Here is an 11,791-nt window from a genome sequence, read left to right as displayed (position 1 = left end):
TGAGTTCAGCTCATGAAAAATGGGGGCAAAAACAAAAGTGTTGCGTTTATAATTTTGTTCAGTATATATATATACTGTATATATACACACACACACACAAAATATTGGTATTTTGATGGGAAATATAGAAAGAGAAAGAGCATATATATATATATATATATATATATATATATATACATAAAGGATGGGTATTTTGATGGGAAATATAGAAAGAGAAAGAATACAAACTACTAGCTTTCATTTCTTTTCTTTTTTTTTTCAATGGAAATGTGCAGATTTGCAAATAAAGGTCGGATAAGTTAGAAAGCTAGGCGAAAAAGTATCCTCATGGAGAAAGAAGAATAAAATAAATAAAGAAAGAAAGAAAGAAAGAAAGAAAGGTACTTAATGTGTGTTGAGTGATATGCCTATAAATGTTGGTCAGCTTTTAAGTCTACTCATATGTTCATTAGGAACACAAAGCAAATCGAAATACACATAAATCCTTTAAAAGCTCACAAATATTTCAAGACTTCGTGGCAGTCTATGACCTGCTTTCACTTATTAAGACCATAATAGCCTATGGGGTGTCTATTATCATTCAGCTAATCTGTGAACCTACGAGGTTAGTTTTCCTAAACAGTTAAGGTAGGCGTTGAACACTAAACATCGTCTTTAATACATTTATGTACTTCTGTAAACAAAACAAACCTTCTAAATAGGCTACAGCTTTCTCAGCCTTTCATCACTTCCGCTTACGACATCGAGGCGCGTCCTGCTCCTCGGAAGGTCCGTCGCGCAACAATGCGCAATGTTTAGTTCCGCACTTTTGGGCGCAGTGAAATATGCCTTGGTGCAAACAGGGAGCTACAGACAAGCTCGTCAGAGATTTCTTACGCACTGGAACCGCTGCAAGGTCGGAGTTTGTATAAAAACGTGTGACATGACGGCTGTATGTTGAATCGGTGTAGCTCTTATAGACGCAGTAAAGATGGAGGCAGCTGTTGCACTGGAGGCCAGCAGACGTGCGCTTTTATTATTGTGTTTGTATTTCATTGAGCATCACAGATGCATGAACAAGCGTGTCTGTCTCTTTTACTTTTATCTGTTATAGATCCAAGTGCTGTAATAAATGTATTCGGACGGTTCTCTTTATAGCTTGATAGCCAGCAGTGGCTTATTAAATCTACTCCGTCTGTCTTGGAAATAGATGTAAAGTTAACATCTAGGTATTTAATTATTCAGAAAGCTTCAATTCAGTGTTCAGCATGAATCAGAGCATGAGATTTGGTTGTGTGTGTTCTACTTTTTTCCACTAAAAAAAGTGTGTTGTGTAATGATGGCTTATGGGGTTTTGCTGGAGAGCCAGGATTAATGCAAACACAGCTGTCTGCATGTGATGACCTGTAAATGTGCTCTTTAACATTGTCACTTCATTTCTATCCAGCTGTCTGTGCTGGACACAACCAAAACACTTATTTTTTTCTTTCTGTCTCAGGAACAAGATGATGAAAAACTGGGGTGTGATTGGTGGAATAGCTGCTGCCATGGCTGCTGGAGTCTATGTATTATGGGGGCCAATTTCAGACAGGAAGAAAAAGAGAAAAGGTGATCTGTCGGATTTCTTTGAAATTTAAAATCTTAGAATAAGTTTAAAGTCACCATGAAATAACATTTTTATGGAATATAGAAGCAGTGTTTATTATAATTTAATTATACATGCACGTCAGCATTTTTTTTATTCAACTTTTGGCGCTCTAGCGGTTAATAAACAAAACTGTGTGCGTCTTGCGGAAGAACATTGTAGCCGGAGCTACTTCTCTCTGTTTATGTCTATGGCGAATCACGCAGGTGCTGGGCTACTCCGCAGCGGTGCCTACCCGAACCAGCCTAAAATAGTCCGAATATAAACACTTATCATAGGTGTACCGTAGTGATTCAGGACAAGCCAAAAACGGTTTGGAAAATGGATTCATGGTGTACTCGCTTATTATATAAATTTTGAACACAAAAAAAGTTACGGACTGCAACTTTATTAAAAAATAATTTTAACATTAACTTCCTCTGCTCCTCGAAATTACATCTCTTCTCTGATGTTACAGCAAATATGTTTTCTTTTGCGTTCCTATTTGCAAGAATAGAAAAAAAAAAAACTTTTCCTTGACTTTTCAAAGAGGAAAAAACGTGGAGAGATTGATATCATTTGGTCAGATGAGAGAAAGATGTGTTTGCTGTCACTTTTTCTGTCTTTGTATTAGAAACATTCACACAGCAGTTTTGACCAGTTTCATTTATTGCCCAAGTAATAAAACACAAAATATAGTATTATAAATGTACATGCATTTTAATTAAAATATAAAAAGCTTTGCTAGTTTTGCGATGTTAATAACTGCTGAAACGTCTCTTCACAGACTTTGTAAAGAGTCATTCCTGTATCTTCTTACACAGATCGCTTGTCATGAATTTGCTTTTCACAAATGAATATATATGGCTTTTTATGAAAGCAATAAGGCTCAAGGCTGTGTTATATTCGAAACATAGTGTAAGCTATAGATTGCAGGTGTGTTTTGACTATTCATTGCTTAAATGTATTATTTCTCTCACAGATATGGTTCTTGGTCTTCTGAATAATAGCAATAATATGATGTATTATTATTTTTATTATTAAAAGTGTAATTTCTTTCACAGGATTGGTTCCTGGTCTGCTTAATCTGGGGAACACATGCTTTATGAACTCACTTCTCCAGGGCCTGGCAGCCTGTCCTTCCTTCATCAGATGGCTTGAAGACTTTACAAGCGAAAGCAGCGTCAATCCAGAGAGAACTGAGAGAGAGACTCATCTGTCCAGATCTCTGATGCAGTTACTTAAAGGTTGTTTCCCATTCAACAGATAGCACAAATGCGCAAAATGTTAATGCACACTAACAGGGTGACCTCTCCATCTTCCCTGCTTTATACAGCCCTGTCAGGTCATGATCCTGGAGAAGGTGATGTTTTAGATGCGGGAGGCCTTTTAGAAGCTCTCAGGCTTTACAGATGGCACATTAGCTCCTTCGAGGAACAGGTAGGATGTTCTCAAAGACAATGCAGTTGCAGTTTTTTCAGAATTTTATTTTTAAAGGGGTCATATGATGTTGCTAAAAAGAACGTTATTTGGTGTAATGAAATGTGTTTATGCGGTTTAAGGTTCAAAAAACGCATTATTTTCCACATACTGTACATTATTGTTTTATCCTCTTTTTTACAAAGCTCATCGTTCTGAAAAGTGAGGTGTGCTCTGATTGGCCAGCTATCCAGTGCGTTGTGATTGGCCGAATACCTCAAGCGTGAGACGGAAATGTTACGGCCGGAGCGACGAGACAAAAACAATAAAACCATTATAAACGAGGCATTTGTTGCATCCAGTGGGGACATAATTATGGATTATAATGACTTATACTGTCTTTTTATGCGTTGCGTTGCATCGCGCCGCGTAAACATAAAACCATGTCTGCATTTGTGATCGGAGAAATGACAAACAACAAGCGCTACTCTACACTGCTCAAAACTCGTGTTTGAATCATCAGTGGCAAATTCTTTAAATGAAAACGTACTTACAGTCTGTGAGTCAGAACAGCCGGCATTGTAGTCTACTCTTCCAGGATCAGGAAACAGTCCTCCATAAAATGTGCTGCACACATCTAAATATTTGGGTTGAACTGTTCTGGAACAGTGTTGTAAATACAACTTAACCACTGATTTCTAGTCCTGTCCTCTTTTGGAAGACCAAAAAAAGTAGTTTCGCTTTCGCAACGTAACACAGCGTCTTCGCAACATGGCGGTGGCAGCAACAATAAAGTTACGCCTTCTTTCTTTGCGTGAACATTTGGGCGGCGTTATGCAAATCTTCCCACATCGTGACGTAGACACGTTAGAACGAGCCGTTTTAGGGGGGCGTGGACGAGTCTTAACTTTTATAAAGAATATCTCTTTGGGTTTGAGACTTTAGTCTTTGCAACTTTAGAGATCGTATCTATTCACAAACAGCTTGTAACACTCCAAAGAGAAAGGAAAACTTGAAATCGCATCATATGACCCCTTTAAAAAAGGAAAAGTTCACTTAAAATGGACGAAGTACTCTCACGTTCCTTAGCTCAAATGTTGGATTTTTTTTTTTAAATCATTAACATAAAAATGACTGTTACTTTTGCATTTTCTCTTCAGGATGCTCATGAGCTGTTTCATGTTCTCACATCATCATTAGAGGAGGAACGGGAACACCAACCCAGAGTCGCTCACCTGTTCGACATGCAAACACTGGAGGTAAACATGAACGGTCACTGTTAATGCAGTATTAGAACCCAAAAGATCGTTTGTAAACTAAAGAGTTCATAATTAGACAGACATTCTCTACTGTTAATGCTTTCAGAAATCTGTGGAGTCAAAAGAAAAAAACATAAGCTGCAGAAGTGGAGGTAAACGAAGACTTCATTCTTTAAACATTAAACAGTTTTTTTTTTAGCATTTAGTAATTTAGTCTTTTTCTTATTCAGGTCCATTACATCCTATTCCAAGTTTATGGAGGACTCGGCACCCTTTTCATGGACGGTTAACAAGTTATATGGCTTGTAAACGCTGTGAGCAGCAGGTGATCTTTTTCAGACTTTTTTAAACAAATATTTATGATTTCAATCTACAGCATTTTATTGAAAGAATGGAATTGTCAAGCCTGACTGTTTTTGATTTCAGAGTCCTGTGCACTATGATTCTTTCGACAGCTTGTCTCTTTCTATCCCGTCAGTACAGTGGGTAAGTTAACTTGTTCTGTAATATCACATGTACTTAATGTAGAAGGCTAATCTACACATTAAAATATCCCAGTTGAAGTCATATTACCCAGCTAGTATCTTACAGACAAAGATATGTATATAGTTTGCGTCACTTGTATTCACGTGTATCAGGGCAGACCAGTTACTTTGGACCAGTGTCTCCAGCATTTCATCTCCTCGGAAACCATCAAAGAAGTGGAGTGTGAAAACTGTACCAAGGTATAATGTGTATATTTAGCAGGACAGGTTACTATAGTACCATTGTACCTTATTTATTTGCTGAAATTTTACTGAGTTTTACTGAGCTGATTCTCTCTGTCTCTTTGTAGCAACAGGCTGGAGAGCTTGTAAATGGAGAAGTCCTTGAGAGTCAGAGGACAACATTTGTCAAGCAGCTGAAACTTGGAAAGGTAGACATGATTGTTATTCTTTCATTCAGACCAGCAAACGTTTCTAAACACTGACAGTTGACACTCTTCAATAACCTCCTGTTGGTTTGTGTGTGTGTGTGTGTGTGTGTGTGTGTGTGTGTGTGTATATTCACCTTTAGTTGCCTCAGTGCCTCTGCATCCATCTGCAGAGATTGACGTGGTCTAAAGAGGGCACTCCCATTAAGAGACAAGAGCATGTTCAGTTTACAGAATATTTGTCTCTGGATCGATACAAACATTGTACTGCTGGTCAGAGCCTTCAGAGCACCAGCAGAACAAATAAGCCCAAAGCTGCCGGAGACCCAAAAGACAAAACCATTGCTAATGGTGTTGGTAAGTGATGTGAGCTCTTTTTTTTTTTTTCCCCCAGTGGTTATGTGATGCTGTCATTTTGATATGTGAATATGGATTTGCTCCATTTAAAGTAAAATCAATCAAATATCCTTGCAATACTTTTGGAATTTTTAATAATAAAAAATGAAGTCTATTTTAGTGTCCTAAGAATGCTGTCGTTTACATCTGTGAATATGAACTTACTCCATCTGTAAAACTAATGTAATATTCTTGAAATCCTTTTACTATTTAATATAATAATAATAATTATTATTATTATTATTTCTAGAATATATAAAAATGTAATGTTTTTTTTTTTTCAGTGTTTTAAGATAAATTTCAATTTCTTTTTCAGGTTCAGAACACTGTAACAACAATAAGCCACTGTCCAATGGAACCTTTCCCTCCATCTTTCTACACTCACCAGGACTGAGCTCACAGCTCAACCTCACTTATGACTACAGGTAGAGACATCCATGCATGCTTTACAGGGAATGTAGTCTATTTCAATTTACTTCATATGGTAACTTACCTTTTTTTTTTCTCCTCACTCTAGCAGCTCAGAGTATCTCTTCCGCTTGACGGCCGTCCTGGTTCATCATGGCGACATGCACTCTGGACATTTTGTCACTTACCGCCGCTGCCCTGCCACTCCCCGTGGAACGTCTCCTTTTAGCTCCCAGTGGCTCTGGGTGTCTGATGATTCGGTGAGGAAAGCCAGCCTTCAGGAGGCGCTCTCCTCCAGCGCATATCTGCTCTTTTACGAACGAGTGCAAAGGCCGGGTCTGAGGGTGGAAGAGTAGCGTCTCAGCTGACCCGGGTTACTTATTCTTAGTTCGAAGCTAGAGCGTTAATCCTCGCTTCTCTCCATTCCAGGCCATGCTACTACGGCCGAGTGCAACTGTGCATCCCTGTGCATGCAGTTTGGCGTGCATGTTGTTTCTGATCGCTCTTTGTGACACAGAGAGAGGGAAGACGAGGACTCTGTATATCATAGTTTCCACCTTAATCTTGCTCAGCGTCTATGACGGTTGTTGTATTAGAAAACCACTAAGTCGTTATCTGAGCGTACACATGATGCCAGTCATGAGTCATTGTTGCCACTGACATAGGGATTCACACAGAGATTTGAACCTGTTTTTTGTTAGAAAAACTACATTTCATGATGTTTTGTTGCAAATTGACCTAGAATTGTTGGCTTGCTCATTAAGCTAATTATCTATTAATACCATGTTATGTATTAAGTACATTTGACTTGGTTTATCATGCAGTTTTTTATTAATAATGTGTCTTTGTCAATTAATTATCTCTTGTTAATAATAATATATTTATGCAATTTGCATATAAAGGTCTTTTGTAAGACGTAAAAATCACTAAGTTGTTTTTGTTTCACATTTTGAGGGTAATTAAGGGAGAATGCAAAAGCGTGGGATGTATCCTCATCAGGTGTTGCGTGTCTACATGTAGATCAGGGGCCTGTTTCATAAAATACCAAATAAGCCAGGTTTATTTCAGTTAGTCTGACTTATTGTCAGTTGCTTTGGTTCAAAATAAGTCAGACTAATTGAAATAAGCCTGGCTTGTCTGTTAAACTTGTTTTATGAAACAGCCCCCAGGTTTCCTATGAATCCTGTGTTTTTGTTGTATAATGGACATATCCCATGTCATTATATCTTTAGTGAATACTTAGAAGGGAAACCTAGCAAGAATATAGGAATGCAATCCATATGGAGTATTTACCAAATAGATTTTCTGCTGACATATTTCACTGTACATCCATTTCCAGTGTTATTCTGTAAATTGCTTGTTATATGTTGATTGTACATGATGCTATTTGCACAATTGTATATTTTTATTAGTGTGTATGATTGTGTGGAGGAACATTTTTTCACAATTAAAGTAAATAAATTCTGCAACTAATATGTTTTCTCACCCTTCTCTACAGCTTCACATGTTTTAAATCTCATAACTAAAACTTTTTTTTAATTAATTCATTTTTAAGTCATGCTGGTTGGGAACGGTACAATATGAGGGCGAGATGTTCTGTCCCTTTAAGAATTGGTCTGGCTTGTCTCTTTAAGAGACAGCACGTGGACTTTAGGGCGTGGTCATGTAGAAGTAAGCCAATAGGATTACGCCGAGCCCGCTGTTCTATGACGTGCACGTTCAGACCACGCACGCTACGTTCGATTTGATATATATATATGTGTGAGGGTATGTATGTATATATATATACATATATGTGTATGTATATATATATTTATAAATATATACATATATATATATGTATATATTTAAATATATAATTATATATAATTTTATTGACTAAAAAAAATTAAAACAGTTCAATGAATGTGTCTCATTAAAGAGACACTAGAGCAGAATGTTATTATCTATTTGGAAACTAATTTCTTCCTTGAAACAAAGCAGCTTTTCATGGCTCAACAGGTTTTAATGTCCATTCATAATGTTTTATCTGACGGCCTTCAAGTTTACTCAGTGCTGAAAGCTTATCTTGAACTTCTGAGACATGCACAAGAAGAGAACAAAAAAAATTGTTATAAAGAATATGCAGATCAACTTAAGTGCGCATGCGCGACTGAACGAATCGCTCCCCGATACGACTCGTTCTTCCCGAGTCACATTAAAGATTCGTTCAAAACGAACGAATCGTTCAAGAACGACCCAACACTATTTGCAGTGCACTTTGTTAAAAAATCACCGAGCTCTCATGACCCAAGTGCACAGACGTTGTACTAGTAAACTAAACTGAAGATGCCAACCCAAAGTGTACTTATCCGAGATTCCTCTTTTCTGACGAGGGTACTGCAGCAGTACTTGAGTTTGTTAAAGAAATATCCAATCATCACCAAATCGGTTACGAGGTCAGTTTACATTTTTGTTAAAGCTAGTTGGCTAGCTGTAGATTTTTGGGGGGAAATTCACTTCGGTTTAATTAATGTTACCACGCTGATCGTTATTGTCTTGGTTGAACCACTAACCAATTATTATAAATCAATATACTCAAAACATTACACCCTGATCATGTAACAATACTACATCTACTTTGAATTCTGCTTGCAGTGATATTAGACAAGTAGAATTTATTGTGTTTTTTTATTGCTATGCTCAAAACAATAGAACATAAAAGCTAATATACCAGCAGTTTATTGTCACCGAATCTCTTGTTAGTTCTGATCATGGTAGAACTTAATTAGTTTACTATTTCTACTAGTTGTTAAATTTACACCTATGAATTGTGAAATGCAACTAATGTAAGGTAATGATAATTAACACTCAATCTTATATTAATACAGTTATTATATATTTATTACTTATTTCATAATTTCATACGTTATTAATATATCAGTGAAACATGACTATGTGTGTGTATTTATATATACATAAATAGATTACACACACAGTACACACTTATTATGTAAACGAATTATTATTTTTTTGGATGCGATTAATCGTTCGACAGCACTATAATATTTATATAATTAATAACTAAGAATAATGTATAATTTTATACATTAGTTTAAGTTGAAAAATATACCATTGAAAAATTATATTTTATATATTTAAATATATATTTATTTTATATAAAATACTTATAAACGAATTAAAATCACTAAACAATAAGCAAAAAAAATAAATAATCCTTCTTAAACTTATTAATAAAATGCTTTGTAGTAGTAGCAGTCATATATAAAGATATCCTTTATCCATTACTTTTTTTTTTTAGCTTAAGCCATGAAGGACTTTGAACTGTGTTTTTCTATTGGTTGTTTGGGGGGGTGGGGAAATCAAGTCCAGTTAAAAGTAACACTCACTTTTGGACCAAACACAGAAAGACGAGTGTCTTCATCTTTAGATGCAAGGCCATGTGGGTTCAATGATACAATGACAGTTTTGTTCTTTCTTGCAGTGGTATTCTCTCTGCTTTGGGAAATCTACTGTCTCAAGCTTTGGAGTACAGGAAGAGCAACAAAGAAAATAGCCCAAAAAAGAAAATCAATGTACTGGGACCTGTACACTTTGCAATATTTGGGTAGAGTGACAATGCATTTTGATTACATACACCCCATAATCATGTAAAATATTTATGTTTTACATATTTCAAAGACTACACATACATGTCACAGTACACATTAAGTCATTTTACAAAAAATATTTAATACCAGGACTGTTAAATGAGTTACAAATGTTTCAAATGTCTCTTTTTAATTGTTCTTTTTCAGACTTTTTATCACAGGTCCAGTCAGTCATTACTTCTACCATCTCCTGGAGGTGCTGTTGCCTAACACTGTCCCATACTGCCTGATCAAGAGCCTGCTGCTGGAACGTCTAATATTCGCTCCTGCTTTCCTCTTGCTCTTTTATGTGGTTATGAATGCTTTGGAGTCAGCTTTGCTTATTCTTCTTTACAAATCTTTACAAATGCTTATTCGACATTCTTCTTTACAAATCCTCGTTTTGTACTTCTAATTAGTGACAGTTTTTTTGTTTTGATCTCTCCCCTGCGCTTTCGCGTGCGTTACTTCTGAGCGGCGCATGCGCAAAGCCGACCTCATACATCATCCTCCCGCAACTGCTTCCGTGTACAACAGTGAGCACAAGCTACATTAAAGTGATTATTACGGTTTGAATGTGGATATTTTTCTTACAAAAACGCATCGATTCGCTACAGAAGGCCTTTGTTCACCCCCCGGAGCCGTGTGAGACACTTTTTTTTTATGGATGGGTGCTTTTTATTTAACTTCTTTTGGCTTGAAGCATGCAACACCTGCTGAGTGCCATGAAACAGCTTGAAAGATCAAAGACAATTTTTAATATAACTCCGACTGGATTCGTCTGAAAGAAGAAAGTCATATACACCTAGGATGACTTGAGGGTGAGTAATTTGTGGGCTAATTTTCATTTTTGGGTGAACTAACCCTTTAATCAGTTATGGTTATTATGTTTACAGCTACATTGATTTGCACTAAACTTATTTTATCTTAGATTTCTAATTCATGAGATATGCTGCAAGTTTAAGGCTGCACATTGACAATATCTCTATGAAATCCTGAAAATAATGCAAATGTCATCTTTGCAGGGCAAGACTCTCGCAGATGTTCAAAACAAACTTAAAACAAGTTACTGGCCTGCGATGAAGATGAACTGGAAAGTTTGGACCCCAATTCAGTTTATCAATATCAACTATGTACCTGTACAGGTAGGTGTAAGAACATTACACCAGTCCTCTCTTCCAGATTGCATAAGGCTTCTCTGATCCATTATCTCATTTTCTTTTTCTCGAACTCTTTGCACAGTTCCGAGTGCTGTTTGCAAACCTGGTTGCTTTATTCTGGTATGCCTATCTAGCCTCGGTCAGGAAATGAAACCACAAAACCAGCTACAGTAGGCCTTGGTTGAATCCAATTTGTGCCTTTAAAGGACTTCTGCGCGTCGGATATGTTTTAAATGTCTTCCAGGAAAACTGATGGGGAATATTGATCAGTTTCTGTAAAATAACTGTGATGTGGATCAGTAATGAGATTTTATTGCTACTTCCACTGATGGTTAATGACTTGTTGCTCTGTTATGAATCATTTTAGAAAAAAAAAATCTGCTTATGTCTTTCTTCTGCTTGTGGAAGCACCTGACAATGATGTCAGGGTTTTGATTGTTGTATTTGATTAATTAAAATATATTGATCACAAACTTATTTTAGCGGTTACTATTACTACTGCTATTATCTTCACTGTGAGTTGATATGCATAAATAGCAGTGATCTTGCTAATATATTTTGTGTACTTTCATAGCCAGATAAATGCATACAATGTTTTTATGACACTTGGTTCAAAATAATTACCAGCACACACACACATGCACACCAATAAAAATGTATTGTAATTCAATTAATATTATGATTGAAAGGCTCTTTACTGTCTGACAGTGTTTTAAAGGTTATATTGTTTTATGATGATGAGTTCTGATGAGAGACAGGTGATGCACTTGATGAGTCAGGGCAAAGGATTATGGGAAATGGAGTCCCGAGTGAATGGCAAGGTACAGAATGGAGTGCCCTCTAGAGAAGCTCATGGGCACTCCAGCTGGAGATCATGACACCAGCGCACACGCACACCAATAAAAATGTATTGTAATTCAATTAATATTATGATTTAAAGGCTCTTTACTGTCTGACAGTGTTTTAAAGGTTATATTGTTTTATTTAAAATGTGAAGTGCACAT

General features: G+C 36.5%; 2 protein-coding genes across 3 annotated transcripts; both read left to right on the top strand.

The window, feature by feature from the left end:
* Positions 1–743: 743 nt before the first annotated feature.
* Positions 744–7,064, top strand: usp30 (ubiquitin specific peptidase 30). Of its 2 annotated transcripts, none has more exons than XM_016441783.1 (13): positions 744–895; positions 1,478–1,587; positions 2,668–2,850; positions 2,940–3,043; positions 4,183–4,281; positions 4,388–4,433; positions 4,512–4,606; positions 4,708–4,767; positions 4,920–5,006; positions 5,117–5,197; positions 5,338–5,551; positions 5,907–6,015; positions 6,111–7,064. In XM_016441783.1, the coding sequence occupies exons 1-13, from the start codon at positions 825–827 to the stop codon at positions 6,352–6,354; spliced, it is 1,503 nt and encodes a 500-aa protein (XP_016297269.1). In that variant the 5' UTR covers positions 744–824; the 3' UTR covers positions 6,355–7,064. The 2 variants fall into 2 exon arrangements, with proteins under 2 accessions (XP_016297269.1, XP_016297267.1); XM_016441781.1 differs by having other exon boundaries at positions 6,108–7,064.
* A 1,188-nt stretch (positions 7,065–8,252) lies between these two features.
* pxmp2 (peroxisomal membrane protein 2) lies at positions 8,253–11,455 on the top strand. The gene is made up of 5 exons (XM_016441760.1): positions 8,253–8,436; positions 9,483–9,605; positions 9,796–9,958; positions 10,653–10,772; positions 10,870–11,455. The coding sequence occupies exons 1-5, from the start codon at positions 8,327–8,329 to the stop codon at positions 10,936–10,938; spliced, it is 585 nt and encodes a 194-aa protein (XP_016297246.1). The 5' UTR covers positions 8,253–8,326; the 3' UTR covers positions 10,939–11,455.
* Positions 11,456–11,791: the final 336 nt, after the last annotated feature.

This window comes from Sinocyclocheilus anshuiensis, unplaced genomic scaffold (genome assembly GCF_001515605.1).
Source record: "Sinocyclocheilus anshuiensis isolate Anshui unplaced genomic scaffold, SAMN03320099.WGS_v1.1 scaffold799, whole genome shotgun sequence".
Classification (NCBI taxonomy): Eukaryota; Metazoa; Chordata; class Actinopteri; order Cypriniformes; family Cyprinidae; genus Sinocyclocheilus; species Sinocyclocheilus anshuiensis.
This window is presented reverse-complemented; position numbering and strand designations above follow the sequence as displayed.